The 27,829-nt window shown below is 45.8% G+C and overlaps 1 protein-coding gene across 1 annotated transcript in view; it reads left to right on the top strand.

The window, feature by feature from the left end:
• Snap47 (synaptosome associated protein 47) overlaps positions 1 to 27,829 on the top strand; it is a 66,962-nt gene that overhangs the window by 21,470 nt on the left and 17,663 nt on the right. The window contains exons 3-4 of the mRNA XM_026379955.2: positions 14,116 to 14,606; positions 24,211 to 24,335. Coding sequence (XP_026235740.1) covers positions 14,116 to 14,606; positions 24,211 to 24,335 — 616 coding nt within the window. The remainder of the gene's footprint in view (positions 1 to 14,115; positions 14,607 to 24,210; positions 24,336 to 27,829) is intronic.

The raw sequence follows: 27,829 nt of genomic DNA on the forward strand, positions 1-27,829 counted from the left end.
GTACCCCCGCTCCTTAAAAGAAAGGAACAGTGGATTACAGGCTTTGGTCCTCCCAGCAGCCACTGGCTCAGCTCTGGTTGCATCTCACTGGAACCATAAGGGTGCTGGTTCCAGTGAGGCCCCAGTTCCTGCCTCTCATTTTGTTATATTCTCTCATGAACAGTTCTCACTGGCAGACTGGACATATGGTGCCCTCAGTGTCTGAGGACATCTGGTTCCTCTTTCTACCATAGCCTGTCAATGTGAGCAGACACACCACTGCAGGACTCCTCACAGAGCATGTCCTCTAAGCCCAGAATGTGCAGAGACAGGACATGTAAGAAAGAGATTTGACCTGGTTCAGGATTTCAAAGAGTGGGTCAGAAAATCTAAAATGGCTAAGGAAATAAATTGCTGATATAAAGGCTTTTTATTTTTATTTTTTGGTACTAGGGATTGAATTGAGGGGCACTTTACCACTAAGGTACATACCCAAGTCCTTTTTAATTTTATTTTTATTTTGAGACAATGCCTCACTAAATTGTTGAGTCTGGTCTAGAACTTGCAGTCCTCCTGCCTCAGCCTCCCAGGTCACTGGGATTATGAGCATGCATCACCATGCCTGGCTATAAAGACTTCTTTTTTAAGAGTAGTGATTTTCTCCTCAGCTTTATCGAGGTATGGTTGATCCCCCACCTGCCTCAAAAAAAGTATGCATTTAAAGGAATATAATTTGAAGTTGTGCTACATTGTGAAAAATGCTGTGTGTTCCCTTACACAATTAATTTATGTGTGTGTACTGAGCACATAGGATTTGCTGCCTGGCAGATTTCTTACTTGCCTTACAACTGAAACCATATCTCCATTTTCTCTCTTAGCCCCTGATTCTGCTTCTGCCTTTTCAGAATCTGCATGTAAGTGATATCATGGACATTTATCTCACTGTGTCTGGCTTATTTCTTTTATCACAGAGTCCCCCATGTTTGTACATGAGGTCACATATGACAGTATTCCCTTCTTTTTATGGTTGATTCATCCACTGATGGACACTTATGTTGTTTCTTTGTCCTGGTCTTTGTGAATAGTGCTACAGAGAACATGGTAGTGCAGACATCGTTTTTTTTTTTAATGGTAGTTGAACCCAGGGGCACTCAACTACTGAGCCACATCCCCAGCCCCTTTTGTATTTTATTTAGAGAGAAATTCTTGCTGAGTTGCTTAGGGCCTCACTAAGTTGCTAAGGCTGGTTTTGAACTCAAGATCTTCCTGCCACAGCTTTCCAAGCCACTGGAATTATAGGTGTGTGCCACCGTGCCAGGCTGCAGACATCTTTGAAGAACCCAATTTTATTTCCTTTCCATATATTCTCAGTTGTGGGATTGCTGGATCATATTTTAAAATTTCTGAGCAACCTCCATACTGGATGTATAGAGACTTGGTTGTGTGTGAACCAATGGAATTATGTGGATGACAGAATGGCCTTATGTGATCTTAATTAGTGCTGGTGGCCCCATTCTGCTCCCTTTGGGGTAAACAAAGTATTACATCTACATTCTTAGGGTAACAATGGGAGAATGAAGAACTAATAGGGATTTGAGTACCGTGTTCTGTAAGAGCAAACCAGAAGTTGGCCTCGAGAGGAGAGTAGTCAGAGCTGCCCAGGATGACCAGATGCCTGTCATGAGAGGCCTTCTCCTTTGGAAAGCTACACAGATCCTTTAGTGGCAAAGTACTGGGCAAAAAAGCTGGTTTGATAAAAGGAACTTTTTTTTTGGCTATCTCCAGCTTATTCTGGGTAATTATATGCAATCTTGATGGAAAATTATCTGAAATAAAGCAGGTGTACAGTATTACGCTCTTGTGAGGAAATATTCATGTGCTCATTAATGTGGATATTACAAACAAATGGCAGGTCTAATAGCTGAAGTAATTTCAAAGTAGCAATGAATATAAACCACATTTTGAGGTCTGTATTGACTGTAGTATGATGTGAAAGTATCTGAGATTTCCATTGGTGACAATCACAGGGACTGCTGTGTTGATGGTTGTCAACAGATGTACTTGAAGAAAATGCAAAATTTCAGTTAGAAGTTAGTGAAATAAAAGGTGATTTTTCCAATTTTGTTAATAGTTCTGTTACTGGTTGGCCCATGGTGGTTAAAAATCATGTGAGAGCCGGGTGTGGTGGTGTACACTTTTAATCCTGGCAGCTCGGGAGGCTGAGGCAGGGGATCGTGAGTTCAGAGCCAGCCTCCGCAACAGTGAGGCACTAAGCAACTCACTGACACCCTGTCTCTAAATAAAATACAAAATAGGGCTGGGGATGGATCAGTGGTTGAATAACCCTGAGTTCAATTCCTGGTACCAACCCAGCCCCCCAAGAAATCATGTGAGCTAGGTCCTTAAAACAAATTATTTTTCTCCCTCTCTCTCTCTCTTCCTTTTTCTTTCCCTTCCTCTCCACCTCTCCCTTTTACCTTCCCTCCCTGTGTCTTTCTCCTTCCCTCTTCTCCATCTTCTCTCTTTCTACCCCTTGCCCCTTCTCCTTTCTTTCCTCCTCTCTGTCCCTCCCCATCCCTTCTTCCCTCTGTCCCTGTGCCTGCACACTCATACACTGATGCACCCCACTGGTCCTGTTTCCCTAGAGAACCCTGACTGATACAAATTCTGATAACAAGAGTGAAGGATGAGTTTTCTGAATTGATTCTCTGACCTCATTGTTGTTAAAACTGCTGAGGGCTCTATCTGCAGTGGTATAGAGGGTCCTGCTGATCCCTGGCAGGAGGTAGCCATAGAGACATGCAAGATATCACCACGATGCTCCTGGTCAGACACTCAGAGGACCGCACTGGGTCACCATGCATTTGATTGTCAAACTTATGAGCACAGTGAGATTGGCTGGTTGCTCCTGACTCCACTAGATTGTGTGGAGAAAGAATTGGTGCGCTCAGGTCATTGCACACATGACCTGGAAGTTCCCATGCCTGCTCAAAAGGAAAGCCATGGCTCCCACAGCCACAGGGCTAAAAGTTCTGAACTAAATCCAGAGTCCCATCCTATAAGCAGCTCCAGCAGATCCCGAAAGATGCAGTACAAGTTGTGATGCATGAGGAAGCCTGTGATTGATTATCCAGTTCATATAGGCAAAACTTTGGAGAATATGGACAGGAATGGATATCAGGGCTAATGAGCCATGATGAGAGTGCTGCGACTCTGAATCAGACCAAGGGTAGTGCAATGGCCCACTGAGCAGAGTTCTGGGTTCAGTGTCAGTGCTTGAGGGTTAGCAAAGGTCCTGATAGCTTGGTTGCCTGGCTGGCTGAAACGTGGATCAAAGGTGGCCCATGCAAGACAGATTTGAAGTGTCAGGTTTTCCTTGGAGGAAGGAATCCAAAGAAATAGGGAGATGGGAATGACGGAATTCGTGTATCACACAAGAGCTGCTCATCACCCTAGGAGAACTACAGGACACACCTGCACCATAGCTGTGGGAAATAGACTTTGAGAGAGCCCCACAGCCCCCAAGAGCTCTGACTCAGAGGTCTCAGTGAGACTGCTGCCTCTGACTGGGGTCCTTCAGTGCAGTGGGAACAGGTGGATCCAGGCCATCAGGTCAAGTGGTGGTACTTAGTCACCAAAGACAGGGTGGGGATGGTTGCCGTGTGAGAAACATGTCCCCTGCCAAACCCGAGAACGGACTCAGAGACACGAGGTGTAGCAGAAGTGAGGCTTCAGTGATGGTCTTGCAAGGCTGAGTGTTGGTAGCCAGGCACACCCAGCATGGTTGTAATCCACATTCTACCACCTAGTATGCAGGGTCTCTCCCCGGTTCCTTATTGCCTGAGACTTGTGGGGTGCACAGTCTTCCAAGGTGTCACCCAGGCTTTACTGTCTCCTACTGAAGACAGTAAAGTTGTCTCCTCCTTTTGTTCTCTTGTGGAGGAAAAGCCTTCCTGAGGTGAGTGCGTTTTGGCACATATGTAGTTCTTATTTCTTCATTTAAGTTACTGTTTCTTTCTTTCTTTTTGTACCAGAGACTGAACCCAGGGGCAGTTAACCACTGAGCCACATCCTCAGCCCTTTTTGTATTTTATTTAGTGAGAAGGTCTTGCTGAGTTGCTTAGGGCTTTGCTAAGTTGCTGAGACTGACTTTGAACTTGCAATCCTCCTGCCTCATCCTCCTGAGCTGCTGGGATTACGGATATGCACCACCACACCTGGCTTACATTACTATTTCTTAACAGAGGTATTTCTATCTGTTGATCAGGCTGACCCTGTTTATCAAGGGGCTGTTCAGGTGTGTGAACTTTGAATCTGCCACCTCCGCAGACTATTGTGCTATTATATGAGTTAACTCTGGTAACCACTCTGTATTTTCCCTCTGGCTATTTGTCTTATATACCTAGTAATTTTACATTTAAGGAAAAATACTGTATTCTGAAAATGAACCACTAGACTTTCAGACTTTCCATTTCTCATACCATAATGAGCAACAGAAGCACAGAAGTGATCAGAATAGTCTGTGTTCACCAGTACATGAAAGGGCAAAGAAAATGTAATGTACTTACCAGTTTAATACAATAAAGTCATAAAAATTATGAAATCCTGCTGTTTACTACAATACTGATGGACGGCATTATGTTAAATAAAATAAGCCAGGCACAGAAAGACAAGTACCACGTGGGATCACCTGATTTCACACATGCATGGAAACTAAAAAGCTGAACTCATAGAAGTGGAGAAAAGTGGTCTCCAGAGGATGAGGAGGATAGGAGCAGGAAGGTGAGGAGACATTGTCTAACAGGTACAGAGTCATACCCAGCAGGAGGAATGTGTTCCGCTTTTCTGATTCACTGAAGGGTGACTAGAGTCAATGATGCTAACGTTAGGGACAGACAGATGAGGACTGCTAAAAACAAATAAATTTGCCTGTAGCCCTGCTTGACCTTAGTGGACAGGATATGTCACATTCCTCAGCAAACTGAGGCAGAGGCAAAGGCCAGGCAGTCAGTGTAGGTAATGAAGGATGGTGGTCCAGGGGGACACCTGGTTATCAAAGAAGGAACGATGGGTTGCTAGTGGCTAACTTCCTGATGGTGCTCCTCCAACTCTGGGTCACCAGCCGTCAGCCTCCTAGCTCCTGCTCCTAGTCGGGCAAATGGGGAAGAGAGAAGACAATAATGAAAGAGGGGTGGGGGTTCTGGGGTCTACAAGAAAGCAAGTTGCACCCGCTCCCACGGCCACCTAGCTCTGAGCCACTTCTCTTTGGAGAAGTCTTCCTCTGTCCCTTTCCTTTTTTTCTGTCCCTTACTTAAATAAAACTTGTTCTCTGTGCTTGCCTCTGCATTCCTCAGTGTTTATTCTTCAACGCCAAAGAACAGAACCCATTCCCAGCCTCTAGCACACTGGCGTCACTATGTCATATAATTCAAAATAGTTAGAGGATTCTGAATGTTCTCCTCACAAAGAAATGACAAGTGCTGTCCATTTAGCCTACAGTAGCACTTTGCTCTCAGGTGACAAGGCCAGCAGGTCACCTTCTCTGTTCTGCCTGAAAGATCTGTCAGCTCTCCAGCCCTGCACCAGCTTGCTGGGATCTCAACTGCTTTTCCTTCACAGAAGGCACAGCACCGGTCTGTCACGTGGGTGACACCATGGTGTTCCTTCACAGAAGGCACTGCGCTGGTCTGTCACGTGGGTGACACTATAGTGTTCCTTCACAGAAGGCACTGCGCTGGTCTATCACGTGGGTGACACCATGGTGTTCCTTTACAGAAGGCAGGGCGCTGGTCTGTCATGTGGGTGACACAATGGTGTTCCTTTACAGAAGGCACTGCGCTGGTCTATCACGTGGGTGACACCATGGTGTTCCTTTACAGAAGGCAGGGCGCTGGTCTGTCATGTGGGTGACACCATGGTGTTCCTTCACAGAAGGCACTGCGCTGGTCTGTCACGTGGGTGACACTATAGTGTTCCTTCACAGAAGGCACTGCGCTGGTCTATCACGTGGGTGACACCATGGTGTTCCTTCACAGAAGGCAGGGCGCTGGTCTGTCATGTGGGTGACACCATGATGTTCCTTTTTTTTTTAAATTTTTTTTTATTGGTTGTTCACAACATTACAAAGCTCTTGACATATCATATTTCATACATTAGATTGAAGTGGGTTATGAACTCCCAATTTTACCCCAAATGCAGATTGCAGAATCACGTCAGTTACATATCCACAATTTTACATAATGCCCTAGAAGGAACTGCGCTGGTCTCTTACTTGGGTGACACCGTGGCATTCCTTTACAGAAGACACTGGGCTGGTCTGTCATGTGGGTGACACCGTGGTGTTCCTTGACAGAAGGCACTGTGCTGGTCTGACACGTGGGTGACACCGTGGCATTTGGACCAAGTGAGAGAGGCATAGCTACCACTCTGGGCTTCTTGATATGATGCTTGTGTATCAATGGGTGGGAAATAAATCTGACAGAAATTTGAGGACTTCCACTTCATTGACATTTCTAGAGGTTCAGCGGTATTGATACCTCTAGAGGTGCTGGGTTCATTGTCTCTGTTCAGCAAAGAATTGAAGAGCAGGACATAGCAAGCAAGCAGCAGGGTGATGCAAAAGCAGGGGACACAGACTTCTCCAAAGAGAAGGGCCCCGAGTCAGGAGTCCGTGGGGAGTTTTGGCCTGTTCTTTTTATGGTCTCTGGAATTTCCTCCTTTCCTTATCTCCTCCCCTGCCCACGCTCTCCTCACTATTATTGACTGGTGTCCCCTGTGTCCTTGTGTCTGTTTTGGTTTTTATATTGGATCCCCCACTTAGGAGCACAAGTACAGAAGGTCTGTCTGATTGGATCCCCTGCTGGTCCCTTCGCCATCTTGCCCTGGACACCGAGGCTCTTCTACATCTCCCTCAGTGTGAGGCACATTTAGATATCTCTGCTAAGGTGAAGGGCAGGTTGTTGCATTTGCCCTCCTCCAACCAAGGAAGAGCACAACACCTAGGTGGGCGTCTAGGATTTGCGGAGGCAACATCCTCCTCATGCCACTCTATACATTTACCCAGTGATTTGGAAACTACAAGTTTTGAATGGGGCTCAGGGCAGAAGAGTCTACATGCTGTTCTATATGTCTGTATGTTTGCTTTTATGTCAGTAACATTCTGTTTCGATTATAATGCTCTTTGAAATGAGGCTGTGTGATGTTTCTGGTTTTGTTCTTCTTTCTCAAGGTTGTGTTGGGTCTTTTGTGTTTTATCTCTATTTAAAAAAGACATTGGTATTTTGATGGGATTGTGTCAAATCTGTAGATACTTTGGGAAGTGAGCACATTTTAACAAATGGTAGTTAAGTCTTCTACCCCATGAACATGGGATGTCTTTCATCAATGTTCTATAGTTTTCAGTGCACGAGTCTTTCTCCTCCTTGATTAAATTAAATTTATTCCTGATTCATTTGTGTGTGGGGGGGGTACTGGGGATTGAACTCAGGAGTGCTTTTTCACTGAACTACATCCCCAGCCCTTTTTATTTTTTATTTTGAGACAGGATCTTTCTAAATTGCCCAGATTGTAATCCTTGTAATTTGTAATCCTCTTGCCTCAGCTTCCTGAGTAGCTGCAATTACAGGCATGGGCCTGTACTAGATTTTTTTTCTTGTTTTAGGATTTGCTCTCTATTATTCAGATGGGGTAGTATCAATTGTTTAATATTTGATTTCACTGACTCTTTTCTCTGTCTCTTCAGCCTGGAATTTCTCTCATTCAGACAGATTTATATGAGTTTATTATATTTCTCAGTTCTAAAATTTCCATGTATTACTTTCTTATGGCTGCTTTTTCTTGACTGAGACTCAGAATTTTTGTTCTTTTTGAGTGTGTTCCAAAGTGCTCATTGTAATATTTTTATGGTGGCTGCTTTGAAACCCTTGTCTAGTAATTTCACCATCCATATCATCTGAGTTTGGGCATATGCTATTTTGTCTTTTCCCACTCTGATGGAGATTTTTCTAGTTCTTTTATTTTTTAATGATGATGATGATGATGATGATGATGATTATTTTGGTACCAGGGATTAAGCCCAGGGGCGCTTGACTGAGCTACATCTTCAGCCCTTTTTATGTTTTATTTAGAGACAGGGTCTCACTAAGTTGCTTAGGGTCTTGCTAAATTACTGAGGCTGGCTTTGAACTGGTGATCCTCCTGCCTCAGGATTACAGGCCACGCCCAGTTAGACTCTCTCAGTTCTTGATACAACCAGTGATTTTCCACTGTCCTAGACACTTGGGGTATTCTATTACAAGACCCTGTACTTACTCTGTGCTTACTAGTGTTCCAGCAGGTTTTTCCTGACCCTGTGACTCTGGGAGGGAACTGGCCCACTGGACTGCCATGAGGGAATGCCTGTCCAGCTCCCCTGCTTGGCCAGATGTACATCTCTGTTTCCATGTGACTGGAGGTTGGCTTGGAGTCTTAGATATATGGGCAGTGTTTCTCATGAAATGGAGGTACTTTTAAGACTTCATCCTGCCAGTCATTTCTCTGAACCTTCTATCCTTTCCTCTCGCACCAACATTGCTTGAATGATGATGTTCTCAGTGGATCCCACGGGTGCCCAGGATCTGTTTGCTTTTCTTTATTCTTTTCCCCTTTTTCCTGATCTTCAGGCTGTATGATTTCTGTATATCTGTCTTCAAATTCGGATTGTCTGTGATTGCAAAACCAAATTTAGTCTCTTTCATGAAGTTTTCATTTCTGTTATTTTAGTTTGAGAATTTCCATTTGTGTGTGTGTGTGTGTGTGTGTGTGTGTGTTCGTGTTTCTAAAAATTGAATGGGGGAGCGCTCTATCAATGAGGTACATCCCCAGCCTGTTTTATATTTTATTTAGAAACAGGGTTTCACTGGGTTGCTTAGGACATCACTAAGTTGCTGAGGCTGGCTTTGAACTTGCGATCCTCCTGCCTCAACCTCCTGAGCTGCTGGAATTACAGGCATGTGCTACTGCATCTGGCCCATTTGGTTCTTCTAATACAAATTTGGTAGTTTTTCTTTAAACAAATCATTACCATACTCACCTTCAGTTTTTTTTTTTTAACATGATTTCTTTTCATTCTTTGGACATTTCTAATGGCTTCCTTGAAGTCTTTATCTGTGAAATCCAATACCTGAAGGGGAGAAAAACAGACTCAGTTTCTCTTATACTCTTACAGTATAGACTGCTTCTGAAACCAGATGTGTGGCCTGTCCCCTCCCTCCCCGCCCCCACCCAGCAAGCAGGGAGTTCTTTAGTGAACACCAGCTGAGTGTATTCTAACTCAATTCAGTTCTGAGTCTGTCTGGAGGTTGATCCCACAGATTGAGAGCTCAGTCCCCAAGGTAGCCCCTACCTCAGATGCCAGCCATGCTCTCCTAACTGTGCTTTCACCAACTGGCTATAAACCGGGATTCCTGCAACCCTCCCTGGATTGGATTAATTTGCTCAAGTGGTTCACAAAGCAGAGGGAAATACTTCCTTACAGTTACTGGTTTATCATGATATTACAAAGGATGCAGATGAAGAGACGCATCAGTGAGGTAGGAGAAGAGGCTTCATGTCCTCTGAAACCCGTCTTGAAATTCAGGACTGGGTCCTTGTTCCCCCGGTATTGAATAAACCCCCGGAGGAAAGCCGAGGCAAGAGCAGAAAGTAAATTTTATTTAAGAAATAAAACAGAAAGAGGGGAGGGAGGGAGAGAGCGAGAGCGAGAGAGAGAGACTCCTCCAGAAAGGAGGGAGTCCAGAACTGCTGCCCAAGAGAGTGGGAGTGTTTTGCACCTTTTGTAGATTTCAGGTTTCATTTCTTCTCGTGTCTTCTTCACCCACCTTGCCTATGTGGCCAAAAATGACCAGAAGGGCAGGAAGAGAGCCCTTTAGGGGGTGATCGCTTGTGATTCCTTCCCCTCCCCCAGAGGTTGTTAGCAGCCAGGTGATGGGGAGTGCTGTCTACCCATTTCCTTTTCTTTGATAATTAGCTACCTGGCCTTTGCCCCATCTCACCTGCACACTCCAGGAACCTCCACAGGTCCAGCCACCAGGCTCTCAGAACCCTGTGCTTTTGGGGGTTTATGGAGGTTTCTTTCCATGGGCGTGACAGATTAAATCACTGGCCACTGGTGATCCACTTAGCCCGCAGCCCCTCTCTCTTCCCTGGAGGTTGACCCTGCCTTGGTCTTTCAGGGACCAGTCCCATCCTGAAGCTGCCTGGGCTGCCAGTCAGCAGCGGACTCAGCAGCGGGCAAGACACATCACTTCAGAGATTTCAAGGACCTTAGGTGCTGGATGTCTGATTAGGGGAGGAAGACCAAATATATTTCACTATATCACACTTGGGGAATGCTTTCAAAGCTTGGATACGTTTAGAAATCTGCCCGGTTTTTACTGTTTCTGATCCTTTGTTAACATCAGGCATGTTGTTAGTTATATTTGATCCAACTGAATAGTTTCCTTCTCTTTCTAACTTTCTGGAAGTTTTAACATGGTTGAGTGATGAATTTCTTGAGGTTTTTTTTTTCCATCTGTTATGGTGATCATAGAGTTATCCTGTTTCTCTACTGGTAAGATGAATTACATAGATTAATTTCCAACATCATCTTCCTGAGATGAATACCGCGTTCTTAAGTTTTATTATACCCTCTATTTCATTGATACAGTTCACTGCAGATGTTCTTGCTCCCCGGTGTTGAAGATCACACTCTGGAGAGACAAGGAGGCAAGCGTAGAGAGCGAGTTTTATATAAGAAAGTGATATAGACAGACTCTTCTGAAGGGAAGTGGGGCTGCAGAGCTGGAATCCCCTGGGGGGGGTGCAACTTGCTTTCTTATAGACTCTGCTTTTTAATGATTGTCTTCTCTTTCTTCTCTGTATAGGGGACTGAGAGCAGAGGTGTGAAGGTTAACTGTTAGCAACATGTTGTTCTTTCTTTGATAACCAAGCATTATCCTTTCTCTCTAGACCCCCATCCTTCATTATCTTCACTGAATGCCTGACCTTTGCCCCTGCCCCAGTTTGCTGAGGAACATGACATATCCTGTCCACTTAGGCCAGGCAGGGTTGCAGGCAAAGAAAGCATGTAGGGGTCAGCATAGTGAGCCCAATTATAGAATCATTCTCAGCCTCGAGTTCCTACTATCCTTATCTGTTTCTCCCCTAACATTGTCAGATGTGAGTTGCTGATATTTTCATAAGGAATTTTGCTTCTGTATTTATAAGACCTATTGGTGATGAGGTAAAATGGAGAAGAAATAAAAGGTAGGTAGAAAGGCCTCCTTCTCACAAATGTTCCTCTAAAAAAAGGCACCCCTCACTCTTGAGATGGCTCGAATTCTACTCTAGCAATGTGCATCTTCAAGCCCTTTCATTTTTTTAACAAAGTTTTTCCTCTGCTAGAATCTGACTTCTCCTTAAATTCTTTTCAGGATGTGTCAAGAGCCTGAAAGATCCAAGTAGAAGTCTCTTCTGCCTCTGTGGAGATCTCCAACCTCTATGCATTCTGTGTTATCTTCTTGCAAGGTCCTTATTGGCTTGGCGCACAAGTTATGTGGCCTTATGAAATGAAGGACAGGGCACTTACTCTTACACTGTTCTTTATACAATTGGTATTATTTCTTTCTTAATGTTTGACAGAATTCACCAGTGAAACTGAGACAGGGATTTAGGGTGTATAGAGAGATACTGAGTCTTGAAGGAAACACCCATGAGCCATTGAGACACAGAAAGCACAGTGGGAAACATCAAGGGACATGCACTGGCCCATACCCTTGTAAAACGAGGGAAATGCACTGGCATGGACTTGTACAGCTCCACCTGCCTCCGCCTCTTGTCCAGCCCCAAGCACCAGCCCCTATAAATATGAACACCTGCACCAATAGGTTGGTGTCTCTCCCTCTGCAGAGCCTGCCCTCTTCCTCGGGTGCATGTTCCTTGCTTTACCCAAAGACATCTCTCTTTTGAGACTGAGGCTGTTCTTCCTTGAAGAGCATCTGCTTTCCTAAAGACACCTCCATTTACACCTTGGACTGACACATTCTGAAACTCTTTTCCGTATTGTGCCAAAAACCCCTCTGGTCCTGAGTCAAGTTCTCCCTTTGGGAACTCCTCAGACACTTCTTGGGAGATGTCTCTCCTCCCGTGAATCTCTCTTCTCTTCCTCATTTCTCTTCCTTTGTATGTCCTTCCAAACCTTTTTTTTTAAATTAAATTAAATTAATGAATTATTTATTTAAACCACCTAGCTCATATTTTTTGCTATGACAAGATCTTAATTACAGATTCAATTTCTTTGTAAAGCAATTCATATTCCTTTTTGTGTGGCAGTATTGTGGATGGAATCCAGGAGTACTCTACCACTAAGCCATATACCCTCGTACTTTTTATTTTGAGACAGGGTCTTGCTAAGTTTTCCAGGCTGGCCTTGAACTTGCAACCCTCCTGCCTCAGCCTCCTGAGTTGCTGGAATTACAAGTATAATTCATACATTCTTAACTTTTTTCTTGCCTTAGTTTCAGAATGTTTGATTTTTCAAGTGTTTCCATTTCATATAAGTTGTCAATTTATTGATGTTGGGAATAATATCTACAAGCCTTTCAAGATCTATGGTAATCTTTCTCCCCTTTTCATTCCCAATATTGGTAATTTGCATTTTCTCTTTTTTTTCTTTGATCATTTCTTGTTAGTGATTTATTAATTTTTTAAATTAAAAGAACTGAATTTTGGTTTTGTCAGTGTTTCATTTTTTTCTGTTTTCAATTTCACTGATCTCTGCATTTCTTTTTTCTACTCACTTGAATTTAGTTTATTCTTTGCTTTGAAACTTTTTGAAATAGAAGCTTAGATCACTGACTTCAGCCTTTCCAGGAAGATTTGAGAGCTGTCGTTTCTATCTAACAGCTGCTGTATTAGCTTCCTACCAGTTTGTGTTTGTTCTAATTTTGTTCTAATTTCGTTTTGATTGACTTTTAATATGGTCTAATTTCCTTTTTTCTTTTTTGGATCCCTGTATTACTTCAGCACGTGTTTAATTTCCAAATATTTGAGGATTTTGAGGTTATCATTTAATTATTGATTTTCTAGTTTCATTTCTTTGTGTACTTTGTGTGTGTGTGTGTGTGTGTGTGTGTGGTACTAGGGATTGAATCCAAGGGTGCTATACCACTGAGCTACATCCCCAGCTCTTTCTATTTTTTATTTTTTATTTTGAGATAGGGTCTCACTAAAGTTGACATCTTTCATCTCTTCCTCATCTCTCTTCTCATCCTTTTTATGTCCTTCCAAACATTTTATTTTTTAATTAAGTTAATGAATTATTATTATTATTATTATTATTATTATTTGGTACAGGGGATTAAACCCAGAGACACTTTACCAATTTAAAAAAACATCTACAACAGTGATTGTTTCTCCTTTTGATCTTGTCAGGTTTTTAAAAATTTTTTGTTTAATTAATTTTAAAGTTCTGCTAAATGCATACACATTTAATATTAAATGTTTCTGTTGGATAGATTCTCTTATTATCATGCAGTGCCTTTTTCACCCTTAGTAACTAACATTCATACTTTGAGCATGATATACCTATTTCTAATCCTTTGTTTTCACTGTACCTGTGTTTTCATATTTTTACCATGTGTTTTTAACCATGTGTCTCTAAACATGCATCACTGTATAGCTGGAACTTGTTTCTTTCTTCAGGTTGACAATCTGCCATGTATGACTCCTACTGTATTGAACAGTGCAGAGTATCCACACTGCTGAAAGTTATCTTAGCTCTCAGAAATTGAGATCAGGATTGATTTTGAGTCAAAATTCCTCAGGTCAAGGCAGAATATTATGGAAAGAGAAATATCATAATCTGATGTGCATATTTGCCATGTCCTTACTACAGATTAGCTGGGTATCTCTAGGCAAGTATCCTTATTTGCCCTGAACCTTCATCCCCCTCGTGAACCATGGAGCTAACAGCTCTGCTCTTTCTGCTTCATAAGTGCTTGTGAGAAACATTAATGGTAATGTGCTTTACTAAGGTTAAAGCAGTCTTTTAACAAACAAAAATCATTACTCTTTTAAAGCAGGTTGACTCAGTTTTCTGTGTTTTCTTTTCACTTTTAGATTGCTGACAGAACTGGAATCGCCTTCATGGTGGCCTTTCAGCTCCAAGCTTTGGAAGACACCAGTAGAAGTAAAGCCCAGGGAAAGCACCTCTATGGCTGGTTCTGAGCCATTTGGAAAGGAGGGAGTCGTGGCCAAAATCCCTGCTATTATTTCCCAAAGAACAGAGTTCCATGTTAAGCCAGGAAGGCTCACCATCCTGGTTTCTGGGTTGGAAATCCATGACTCCAGCTCTTTGCTCCTACACAGGTTTGAGAGGGAAGACCTAGATGACATTAAGGTGCACTCGCCTTATGAAATCAGCATTCGCCAGCGGTTTATTGGCAGACCAGATGTGGCCTATCGAGTGATATCTGCCAAGATGCCAGAGGTCATTCCCCTTTTAGAAGTACAGTTCAACAAGAAGATTGAGCTGCCACAAGAGGCCTCTGTGCTCAGGAGCACAGGGGCTTCTTCCTCCACAGAGAGGAGCTGGTCCTTCTGGCATGCAGGTAAGTGACCCAACTAGATAGCCCTTGTGCCCAGACATAAAGCAGTTTCTAGCTACTCTACTCAGTCTGGACACTACAAGTTTAACTGCTGAGTTATACTGTATACTCGATAGAAACGTGGATTTCAAAACTGGTCAGCGCCATGGTGGGATTTTGGATATCCCCTAAGGACCCCTGTGTTGAATGAAGGCTTGGTCCCCAGGGTGGCACTATTGAAAGGTGGTAGAACTCCTTGGAGGTTGGGCCTGGTGGAAGGTCCTTAGGTCATTAGGGATATGCCCTTGAAAGGGATTGAGGGACCCCAGCCCCTTCCTGTCTCTTTTGCTTCCTGGCCTGTGATGAGGTGAATGGTTTTACTCCTCCTTGTGCTTGTGTCATGATGTGCTACCTCACCACGGGTCAGAAACTGGGATTGCCTGTCTCAGATTGGGAACCTCTAGAACTGCATGCCAAATTAAAACTTTTTTCTTTATAACTTGACTCAGGTATTTTATTATAGGACTATATGTATTATTATATGTGTGAATACATGTTGTTATAACAAAATACCAGAAACTGGAAACATTATAAAGAAAAAAAGTTCATTTATCTTATGGGTTTGGAGGCTTAAGGCCCAAAATGGAGCAGTCCCTTCTATTTGGTCTCTTGTGAGGGCCTCATGGCAGATGATATTGTATTAGGAGTATGTGTAAGAGGGAGAGGTCATATGGCAAGACAGAAAGCCAGAGAGATTCAGAAGTCAGGCTTGTACTTTTATAAAAACTTGATTTTTCAGGAACTCATTAGGATCTCATAAGAACTACTTTAATCCCTTCTGAGGGCAGCACCCCAATCACTTAAGGACTTCCCACTAGGCTGCAACCCTTAAAGTCCCAGCACATATCAACATTACTACAAGGAGACCAAGCTCTGAACATGTGACCCCATATACACCTTCCACATCTGAACCATAAGAAGGGGCATTGCTAGTTGTTCAGAATAAAGAAACTCCATATCCACTGTCCTCTCTTCATCTCCTCAGATTGATTCAAGAATGAGTACTCACAGCCCTAACCTGGCATAAGTTACCTCTGCTGGTGGGCCACCCTCCCCATGCCTCCCAGCCATCCAACCTCCCCTGGCTCAATGCATGAATCTGCCAAGCCAGAGACCAGGTATACTTTCATTGAGAACATGGCAGTGCCATGAGCTTTCAGCTTTCTCCAGATGCTCTACAATGGGGCATTGCAGAGCATGACACTAAACTAGATATGACCTAAGAGTCCAGCAAGAGAGGACATATATTTGGACATGCGTTCATCCACCAAACTCTTGAGCCATTCCTGCATAGGGACTGGGTAAGAGTTCATAGAGAGATGGAGACAAACGAGTAAAAAATCACATGCTACGACACAGAACAGAATACAGGTATTTGGTATGAGAAAGAAAATTGTCACGAGAAGAATACTCAACCATAAATATCCATTGAGATGTGAGTTGAGGGCAAGAGGGATCATGGATCTGCTCTTCTACACTGAAACTGAAAGAGGGGAATTGTTGGACTTCAAAGAGACTTGCCATCTTGGTGAGGTAGTGACTGTCCTAGAGGAGTGGGCAGTGGGAGGTCCTGGGTGTGTGACGGCATGAAGGAGTTGTGCCATCTTGTGCAAGTGTGACTGTCCTAGAGGAGGGGGCAATGGGAGGTGACTGGATATGTGAGTGCTTGGAGGAGGTGTGTGGCACTTGGGGAGGTGGTGACTGTCCTAGAAGTGTGGGCAATGGGGGGTGACTGGGTGTGTGACTGAGGGGAGGAGATGTGGCACTTGGGAAGGTGGTGACTGTCCTAGAGGAGTGGGCAATGGGAGGTGCCTGGGTGTGTGACTGCAGGGAAGAGGTGTGTGGCACTTGGGGAGGTGGTGACTGTCCTAGAGGAGTGTGCAATGTGGAGGTGACTGGGTGTGTGACTGCGGGGAGGAGGTATGTGACACTTAGGGAGGTGGTAACTGTCCTAAAAGTGTGGGCAATGGGGAGGTGACTGGGTGTGTGACTGCTTGGAGGAGATGTGGCACTTGGGAAGGTGGTGACTGTCCTAGAGGAGTGGGCAATGGGGAGGTGACTGGATGTGTGACTATAGGGAGGAGGTGTGTGGCACTTGGGGAGTGGTGACTGTCCTAGAGGAGTGGGCAATGGGGAGATGACTGGGTGTGTGACTGCTTGGAGGATATGTGGCACTTGGGAAGGTGGTGACTGTCCTAGAAGTGTGGGCAATGGGGAGGTGACTGGGTGTGTGACTGCGGGGAAGAGGTGTGTGGCACTTGGGGAGGTGGTGACTGTCCTAGAGGTGTGGGCAATGGGGAGGTGACTGGGTGTGTGACTATAGGGAGGAGGTGTGTGGCACTTGGGGAGTGGTGACTGTCCTAGAGGAGTGGGCAATGGGGAGATGACTGGGTGTGTGACTGCTTGGAGGATATGTGGCACTTGGGAAGGTGGTGACTGTCCTAGAACTGTGGGCAATGGGGAGGTGACTGGGTGTGTGACTGCGGGGAGGAGATGTGGCCTTTGGGGAGGTGGTGACTGTCCTAGAGGAGTGGGCAATGGGAGGTGCCTGGGTGTGTGACTGCAGGGAAGAGGTGTGTGGCACTTGGGGAGGTGGTGACTGTCCTAGAGGAGTGGGCAATGGGGAGATGACTGGGTGTGTGACTGCTTGGAGGAGATGTGGCACTTGGGAAGGTGGTGACTGTCCTAGAGGAGTGGACAATGGGAGGTGACTGGGTATGTGACTGCTTGGAGGAGTTGTGTGGCACTTGGGGAGGTGGTGACTGTCCTAGAGGGGTGGGCAATGGGGAGGTGACTGGGTGTATGACTGTAGGGAGGAGGTGTGTGGCACTTGGGAAGTAGTGACTGTCCTAGAGGTATGGGCAATAGTGAGGTGCCTGGGTGTGTGACTGCTTGGAGGAGGTGTGTGGCACTTGGGAAAGTGGTGACTGTCCTAGAGGTGTGGGCAATGGGAGGTGCCTGGGTGTGTGACTGTGGGGAGGAGGTGTGTGGCAGTTGGGGAGCAGTGACTGTCCTAGAGGTGTGGGCGATGGGGAGGTGACTGGGTGTGTGACTGCTTGGAGGAGATGTGGCACTTGGGGAGGTGGTGACTGTCCTAAAAGTGTGGGCAATGTGGAGGTGACTGGGTGTGTGACTGCAGGGAGGAGGTGTGTGGCACTTGGGGAGGTGGTGACTGTCCTAGAGGAGTGGACAATGGGAGGTGACTGGGTATGTGACTTCAAGGAGGAGGTGTGTGGCACTTGGGGAGTAGTGACTGTCCTAGAGGTGTGGGCAATGGGGAGGTGACTGGGTATGTGAGTGCTTGGAGGAGAACTGGTGCTTGAGGAGGTGGTGACTGTCCTAGAGGAGTGGGCAGTGGGGATGTGACTGGGTGTGTGATTACATGGAGGAGGTATGTGGCACTTGGGGAGTTGGTGACTCTTCTAGAGGAGTGGGCAATGGGAGGTGACTGGGTGTGTGAGTTCGTGGAGGAGGTGTGGCCTTTGGGGAGGTGGTGACTGTCCTAGAGGAGTGGGCAATGGGAGGTGGCTGGGTGTGTGACTGCACGAGTTTTGTGTTGTATCCTAACCAGTTCTTTGGTTTTTGTTTTCCCAGACAGTGGGAATTTTGAAGTCTAATAGGTGGTTTGATTCATGCAGCAGTAGGGTTCTTTCCCCTATTGTCTCTCTGTGTTCTCCTGCCCCTCTGTGTGCCTGTGGTGGTGTGGATTTATTGTCCTTCTAGAGTCTTCAGATGTCTTCAAAATGAGGTGTCTCTTCAGTGCTGCTCCAGTGATACAGTTGCCCTCCCTCGCTAGTTCCTGTTGTGGGCCTGGGTGTAGGAAATCTTTGTGACACTCTTCTGGCCACAGCATGTTAGTATTTATTGAGTCTCTGTTGAAGGAACATAGGAAAGAGACGGTCACAGGGATCCTGTGTTGGGCATGACACAGGGTTTCCATCTCAGTTATTTTTCACTTCTTGGGAGGACTCTCTGGAGGATATGGAGGGTATGCTCTAGGAAGTCAATCTTCATTTCTTCCCTTCCTTCCTGTCCATTGTTTCAATGAACTCAGGACCTCCTGCGTAGTAGGCAAGCATTCCTCCACTGAGCTGCACTCTCAGCCCCACTCCTCACATCCAGTGGCTTGGTGTGCGCACCTTGCAGGGTGGCTATGGGGGCCAGTCCTGGCGGGTACCATTGCAGAAAGCATGTACTGAGTCTCAGTAGGAAAGATAGCCTAAGAGTTGCTGGGACTCAGTAGTGTTCCTGACCTCAGGCTGGGGTGAAGCTTTCCTCAAACTGTCATCTTCATGTGCTGCTGTTGTGTGTCTGTCTTCTTTGTTTTTACTGCTTGGAGCTGGAATGAGCTGAGGCAGTAGGGGTGGAAACCATGACTCGCCCTGGGTGCAGTCTGGTGGAGGCGCGCTGTGTGCATACAGCCACATGGGGGCAGTGTCGCAGTGTCGCAGCCAGTCCTCTGGTTCCTGGGGTGAAGTTTTCCAGAGAACTGTAGTGATGTTTCAGGCAGATGGGGAGTGGCAGTGCTCACTTCAGGAGCAGAGCCAGGGGAATGGGAAGACAGGACAGCATCTGCCTCAGGGAAGTGTAGTTGTAGATTGCTGTTTTTCTGCTTAGAATCCTCAAAATTGCCTTTAGAATTTAGAATAGTTTCTAGTTTGCAGGAAAAGATCTGAAGATAGTACAGGCCAAGTATCCCTTATCTGAAAGCTAAGGACCACAGATGTTTTGGATTTTGAATTTTTCAGATTTTGGGATATTTGCATAGATAGTGAGATATCTTGAGGCCAGGACCCCAGTCAACATGGAATTCATTCATGTTTTACATAAACATTATACACACAGCCCGAGGGTAATTTTATACAATATTTTTCATAGATTTTGCACAAGAAACAAATTTTCTTGCTGTGAGATTTTTCTGCTTGTGTCATCTTTGTGCTCGGAGTGATTGGATTCTGGGGTTTTGGGTTAGGGATATTCACTCTCAATCTGTGCAGAATTCTTTATCCCCCATTTCTTTGTCTGTGCCATTGTTAGGTGCCTCCTCATTACAACCAGGGAGCACCCATAGGTGTTTCCCACTACAGTTCAGGACACTGGACACCCTTGTCTCTATCTGAAATCCTCTTCTGTCTCTAGAGCCTCCTAGCCTGTGATCCTAGGCTTTCTGGGCTTCCCCGCTCTGATGATGCCTCAGAGTCCTCCCCGGTGCTCCTAACAGCCTCTGGTAGGACTGGCAAGGTTCCTGCTAGAGTCTATGTCATGTGTTTTTGTGGTTTGCCTGGGGTGTGGTTTGGAAGGCAGCCACACAATGAGGTGCCCTCCTCTCACATCCCATGACTTAGCTTGTACAGCATTTTCTATGGATCATTTGTTAGCAGATTCTGTTGTAGCTACTTGCTGCTAACACCTGCTCAGAGAGGTTTCCCAGAACCAGGATCAAGTAAGCTCCCAGAACTTTTCCTATCCACAGCACTTGTGCCTGTGGTCACTCATGGTGTCCTCAGAACCAGGCAGGCCAGGCAGCAGGAGGCACAGTGGTGGACTGCTGACTATGTCTTTGCAGGGTCAGTTGCTCCTGGCTGGCTTCCTAGGCAGAGGAGTTCTGGCTTCAGTTGAGGGGATGCAGGCACTGTGCTATACATGACAGAGCCCTGGGGTCCCAGGTCAGGATCTTTGGGGATGCAAGCACTTTGTTCTGCATCAAAGAGCTTTTGGGGGTCTCAGGACAGGGTCCTTGGAGACATAGGCTGTACAACATGCATGACAGAGTTCTTAAGTATCCCAAGATGGGGTCCTGAGGAATGAAAGCATGTGCTGTGCATGAAGTGCTCTTGCGTGACCCAAAGCCTGTTGGAGCTTCTCAGTCCTGGTCCACCGACTCCCTTGGAGACTGCCGTGCCTGATTCTGCCATACTTTTTCATCACTTTGAAAATACAAGTGTCTGTTGGGGTCCCACGAACTGCTGTCTCCTTGTGTTTCAGCTTCCTGTGCTGTCCTTCCCACACGGATGGATGTGCACCTTCACATTTTGTGTTCCTCTGACCCATGTCTCTCAGAGCTTTCCATGTCCCATCCCACATAGCCTGGGTAGAGGGGCATTTCCCCGGGTGCAGATGAGACCAAGGCCTGGGCCCAGGGGAAGGTCTGCCCAGATAGCGTGCTGGCAGGTTTCCCTCTGAGCCTATGCAGAGGTACAGCTCTGTGTCACATCTGCAAGGGAAGTCCCCACGCTACAGCTGAGCCTTTGATGCATGAGGAGGGGACTTCCTGCCACCTGGTACAGTGCAGAGGCCATTGCTGGGGCCAGTGTCTGTGTTCCCTCTTCCAGCATGACCTCGCTTAGGACCTTCTCAGGCCTCCTTATTCCAAGAAGGTACAGTTGTCTTTTTTCCCCTTTTTGGCAGAGCCATTTTTACTATTTTTATTTAACTGAGATATTAATGACTGAAGAGATAGCAACAGGACCACCATACTTTTCCTCAGATATTTTAAAACACTGCATGACTGAGTCAGCAACCAGCCCTGAAGATAGAGCCTGTGACTTAGCTGAGTCCCAACTGACCCTGCGGCTCAGAGAAAATATCCCCATGCCCTTCATGCACCTGTGGGTAATTAGTTATATCAGGAAGAACATTCCTGCTTCAGCCTTCTGGTTGCTGAAGCAGTCTTGGCTGTTGGAATTCAGTCAGTCAGTATCTCCCTATAGCCTTGGGTGTTGAATGAAAACCCAGTCACATCTCAGCAGCACCAGGGCTCCACTGCCCAGAGCATGTGCTGGAGCTGGGACCCCACATGAAAGGCTCTTAGGAGAGCTCATACTAACCCAGGGCCACCAAGGCTGTGGACAGAGATGCAAGGACTGTAGAACAGTGCATGGCTCAGTGCAAGCCAGCTGAAGGGGTCTGCACTGCCCTAGACACCTGAGCAGAAAATAGGGGATCCTCTGAGTCTGGGATGGGTTCTTCCTCTAGCCCACCTGGCAGAGCCTTTTCATGCTGCAGTCTTGTCCCCAGCCCTGCTATCCTCTGCTTAAGCTGATGACAGCTGTGAGACACATCTTTTGTGTCTGTCCTATTGTCCAACCTCATTAGCTGCCCACCTTGCTAGCTGCTGCAGGGCAGTGCCTGGATGTTTTCTTGCAGAGAAGTGCTAATTAGCAGGGCCCTGAAGCTACTGGGGAGCTTTGCAGATAGCATCTGCAACATTATCACTTGGCAAATACTCTTCTTTTTTTTTTTTGTAGTTGTTTAAGAACAGAATAGGAAAGCACCAATCCAAGTGATATATCCTAAAGGTGCTATTTTGTGAGACCTGTCCACTCAGACATGCAGAGTGGTCATTAGTTAATAGCCCTGACTTTCTAGAGTGTGCCTCTCACCTCCCTTGGCTCCACGCCCATGTTCTCCTGCATGCCTGTTCTAACCCCAGCCACATTCATCCTGGTCGGGAAGCCAATTGTGCTTAGTCTGGCACTCTCAGGGGAGGTTACCTTGAAAGATTATTTTAAGAGGTAATGAGACTGGAGGAGATTTTGTGTGTGTGTGCTGGAGGTGCCTAGTGTCTTTCCTGGAGAGGACAGTGAAGTGCAGTTTGTTGGAAAGTATTGAGCCTAACCCATTTTGTTCCTGCCTTTCATGCCCAACAAGGCACCCTCTTCCCATGTGCTTTCTTTCCTGTTCTTTTCTGATATGTATAGCAATGGCTTCCAGGCTGCTGTATCTTGTCTAGCTCAGAGGAAGACATGAAGGTCACAGGTCCCTCCTGTACCAAAGGAAAGGGCTGCTTAGCCAGCGCTGTTTCCTCCCACTTGGCCAACTGCTCCATATCTGGGGTGGCTTGAACTATGGAGAATAACAAAGATCGGACTTCAATTGCAGCTCTTATCTGGCCTGTGAAGTGCTGGGGTTGCAGTTGGAGCTATTCTCTAAATAAAGGACAAGTGACACCCCTATGAGCAGCCACCGGAGCCACACTTCATGGGGACTTTCACACTGTTTATGGCGCACCTCCCTGACTTTATTGAGATTGCCCAATGTGCAGGTGTTCTGTGAGTCCCGCAGCTCATGGTACCCCAAACCTCAGAGATGCCACATCTTGCCAAGCCCGGCCACAGGGCAGCTCTGACTCACCCTCTACCTCCGCACAACCTTACATGCGGTTTCAGTTGGCTCTGATAGCTGGTCATTTCCTGTGCTCTCTGGAACCACTTGCTCTGTGGAATATCCCAGATGTCCCTGAAGTTTCCTGGTGATGTGTTTTATGTACACTTCACCAGGTTTCAAAGGTTCTTGTGTTTTAGACTCCAAATCTTCAGTCTTTACTCAAAGAAAAAAATAAGTTGGCCAGGCACAGTGGTACACACCTGTAATCCCAGCAACTTGGGAGGCTGAGGCAGGAGGATCACAAGTTCAAAGCCAGCCTCAGCAACTTAGCAAGGCTCTAAGCAACTCAGTGAGACCCTGTCTCTACTTTTTAAACTCAAGTAATGTCATTAATCCATATGTGGACTAGTGATGAATAGATATTTTCATAAGAGTTTAAATGCTGATATTTGGTGGAAGTAGAGAATAACTCATATTCTATCAATTCAAGTACTCTTGGTATGGTTGCACTCCCTATTTGTTTAATAGACTGGTAATACTGGAATCTATGAAGTTTTAAACCTTTACAATTTATGTGAAGAAGTGTTTCAAACATTTCAGGACAAATCTTATTTTGTATTTCTGGAAGAATGTAAATAATCTTCTAGGCCACATAAAACCAATGGTCCCAAGTTGAATATCCTTGAGAAACTTGTTTCCTGTTAGGCCATTTGACATTTCAAATCAATGATCACATTCCTGTAATGTGTAAAACAACTACATTAAGCTTGTGATAGAAACTGTATTTTCTTGCTTTATGGAGTATAATTCATACACATCTAATTACTTGAATATTATTTGAGATCACTAACATGCCAGGGCAATTCCCACTTATTTAGATGGTCCAATATAATCTCATTCAGGAGGCTTGAAACATTAATGGTTTAGTCTTGTGAATTTTAACAGTTCTCTGTCAACGTTTAATCAAACCAACAATTGGCACAACTTCTTAACCTGTGGTTTCAGTCTCTGCTAGTTCATACTGCATGTTTATTTTGGACAGTCTTTTGTTAAGCATGGTGCTTGTACTGGTTTAAATAAAACATTAACATGAAAGTAAAAAAAAAATATATAAAATATAAAAATGGGGCTGGAGATACGGCTCAATGGTCAAGTGCTTTGGGTTCAATCCCTGGTACCAAAAAAGAAAAATTGATCACTCTTGGATAAATGACCTTTCTTTAGAGATAGTTACAGAATTAGTCCCTGAGTATCTCATGAGTATGATACCAAACAGTGGTCTTGGGTTGGGCGCTCAGCTCAGCAGAAGTGTGGGGATGGATACTTGTAACGTGCTTGGACACACGCCACCAGGCCAAAGTGCTGGGGTAGTCTTCAGTGTTCCTCTGTAAGGCTCTGAATGCTTGTGTGTGGTTTGTGTCTTCTGAAAGATGTCACCACTGACCTCAGTTTTCCATTCCAGCACCCAGGCTGAGGGGCTGTACCACACAGCGGGAGCTGCCTGCAGGAGGCCAGGAAGGCGGGCAACTGCAGCTGCAGAGGGATCAGCCACTTCTCTCTGAGAGGGAAACCCAGGAGTTGACACAGGTAAAGGCTCCCCAAGTGCCCTGTTAGGCTGGTGGCATTTCTGTCCTCCCTGCAAACTCTTCTTCTCTCTCCTGCCTGAAGACAGGGTCTCTGTTCATTTGCACTGGTTGCTGCTTCTGGGGCCCACTCAATCTATGCGCCTCGTGGCATGTAGATTTGCACACCATGCCAGCCTGCTCCTATGCAGACAGTTGCCCTGGCAGCTCTCCACCACTGTGTGTATGAGTGTGTATTGCGTGTGAATCATGCATATGTGCACAGTGCATGTGTGCCGGGCTTGTACATGTGTGTGCACCCTATCGTGTTTGTACAGACACTGTGCACATATGTGTGTGCTAGGCATATACTGCACTGTACACGTGTGGTCCATGCACTCCGGCTTACTCAGGTTTTGTACTTAGCATTGGGTTCTGAAGAAGGCTTACCACTTTTCTCCAGAAATTGAAATTTGAATATTTGATGTAAATACCTTTTAACCTGTCTTCCTACAGTTTTGCTGGACAATGTAATGGCTTTTTCTTTCCCTGATAGTTTTAGTAGTAGTACCTTGTTGTCATATCACTGAAATATTTATTTCAATATGTATCTTTAAAAGATAAGAGCTGTTAAAAGATAACCATGATACCATTCATATCTTTAAAAATGAATAGAGTTCCTCTGTATCACGACTGCTGAGTTGCTGTCATGTGTCTCAGTCCTCCCGTGACAGTGCATGTCACTTGTGTGCCCAGACCAGGGCCTCTACCTACCTCAGCATTGGGGGGTGCAGTATATCTCATGGGGGCTGTCCACTTCCATTAGGAGTTAACCTGTGCTTCAAAACAAATTCTCATTTTATTTGTCTACATAGGCACAAACTTTTTTTTTTTAAAGAGAGAGTGAGAGAGGAGAGAGAGAGAGAGAGAATTTTTAATATTTATTTTTTAGTTCTCGGCAGACACAACATCTTTGTTGGTATGTGGTGCTGAGGATCGAACCCGGGCCGCACGCATGCCAGACGAGCGCGCTACCGCCTGAGCCACATTCCCAGCCCAGGCACAAACTTTTGAGTTCAGCTTTTTCCTCTGTGATGCAGGGGAGAAAAGCATTCATCCTTTTTAAAAAAAAAAAAAAAGACAGAATTTTTTAATAACTTTTTATTTATTTTTTATGTGGTGCTGAGGATGGAGCCCAGTGCCTCACATGTTGTAGACAAGTGCTGTGCCGCTGAGCCCCAGCCCAGCATTCATTTTTGTTATGGGATACATGACTTATCACTTTTTCCTCCTGGTCTAACTTGGGTCATTTTCAGACATGGCACTCAGACACGCTGTTGCTAGTTGTAACTAGTCCACTCAGCAGGCCACCCCACTGGTCACACTGACAGCTGAACTCACTGGGTAAAGGTCAGATTTGTGTGTTTTGAGAAACTAGTGTGTCAAGGCCTGTGCACCCAAGTTTCCCCCATCATTCTCCTGAGAGCTTATAACAGCATGCGAGCTTTGGGTGGGTAGGGTCTGAGGATGCTCCCATGCCTACCCCGTCATGGTGTTGTGTCCCACAGTTGTGTTCAGGTTGAAGTAGACCATACTTGGGATGAAAAGAACAGATTTACCTATTAATTCTGATGGTGGCTATGTAGTTTGAGAGGACCCTTCCTGTTTACAAATGTCCCATCTACCAACCTGTCCCATGGACCCCAAAGCAGAGGATGGGATAGGACATATCAGGATGAGCGTGCAGAAGGCTGAGGGCAAGGTGGGGCTCCTAGTGACTGAGCTGGGAACAGTGGAACCCTGTGTCAGAGCTCTTGTTCAGGGCACAAGGTCAGAGATGGAGGGAGAGGGTCAGTGGTCCTGTGGCCTGGCAGGGAGGGCTCAGGTAGAGCTGCAGAAGCAGGGAGGAGGCTGATGAAGGCTGTGTGCTGGTCAGGAGGAAGGCCTGGTTTCATGTGAGATGGTCTTTTGGAGGTGAAACAGATGTTTCAGATTTAGAGAGGAATTCTTAGCTGTGTAGTTGGAGCTCATGCATAAGTAGGAATGAGTTAAGTTTCTGGGGTAAACAAAAATGCAGGAAACCATCCTCCATCCAGCTGTGGTTGTGGTTGCAGATGCCATTAAGGCATTACATGGAGACGTGTCCGGAGATTTAAATTGCAGTTAGGGGTACTGTGGGGAGGTGGCCAGAATTCCACAGGGACAGGAATGGGCTTTGTGGGTACCCAGTCTGCAGGCCCCTGAGGTCTATAGCCATCATCTGTCACGTCACTGTGGCAAGGAAGGATGAGCCCAGGAGGCCAGAGGGCAGCCAATCCCATGGTGGGCTTGGCAGAGCCCCTCGACTAGCCGCAGAGTCTGTGTCCCCTCAGAACTGCTGCTGTGCTGGGTTGACAGGATCTGCAGAGGCCACATCATTGATGCAGGGTTTGGAAGTGGTAAAACAAAACGTGGCTCTTGGCTGTCCCCAAAGCAGGGCATTTCAGATTCACAAGAGGTTGCTTCATGTTCGTTTCTCTGTCCTGTCCTATCCTGTGTCTGGAGTTTCTTCATTCCACCTCCTGTTTCACTGGGAAGCAGCAGTGGAAATGGAGAGGGTGGAATCCATGGGGTGCAAGAGCAGCAGGGTGTGTTGAAGGGTTGCATCAGAAGACGGAGGCCCTTATGTGTAGCACCCTACATGTCACTGTGATAAGAAAGCACAGGGGCCCCTCAGAGGTGGGGGCACAGGAAGTATCTGGTCATGTCTGAACTCTCATCCTATGTGAGGACACTTTATCTGTCTGCTGTATGTGATATTATCACAGTAAACACAAGACACAAAAAAGAAAAGCAGCTTGATTTACTCAATCTAACAAAAAAAAAAGTCTTGTGATTTCAGTGAAGAGCAAAGACAGCTGGTGGGTAGGGTTGTGAGGAGGAGAATGTGTGGCCCTGTCAGGTTCGTGCAGGCCCGTGGGCGGCTCCAGACCTGGGAGGACACAGTGTTCCTGTCGTGGTGTTTGCACCTGTGGAAACCCTCTGCATTCTCAGCCCAGCCCCAAGTGGGCTTGCCTTAGTAGTTTACTGGAGCTTTCTGGGGTTTTCTACACTGACTGTGGACGATCTTAAGAAATTCGTGTGCTTCTGTCTTTGCGTTTTCTTTCCTTTCAAAAAATTATGGAACACATTTAATCATCTTCAGTACCTACCTACCTACTGTGCCTGGTGCCCTGGCTTTAAACCTGCCTCAGTCCTTCTGTGTACACTCCCCATTGGAGAAACATCACTCAGCTTTTCCTGTATACTTTGTCTATGTTAGATGATCACAGTCAATGGTGTCCCTGAGCCTGAGGTAAACGTAAAGACCAGTGAGTTATGATCCTGGCTTCCATGCACTCACTGTCTGCATAGAGATGACAGCCTGTTTCTCTGTATGACTGTCAGTGTAGGCTGCAAAGGAGCCGGTATGTGTCCTGGAAGAAGTCGCACTGCCTCAGGCAGGACAGCCAGGCTGACCTCCAGGGAAGCGGGCTCTGC

This window comes from Urocitellus parryii, chromosome 1 (genome assembly GCF_045843805.1).
Source record: "Urocitellus parryii isolate mUroPar1 chromosome 1, mUroPar1.hap1, whole genome shotgun sequence".
NCBI lineage: Eukaryota > Metazoa > Chordata > Mammalia > Rodentia > Sciuridae > Urocitellus > Urocitellus parryii.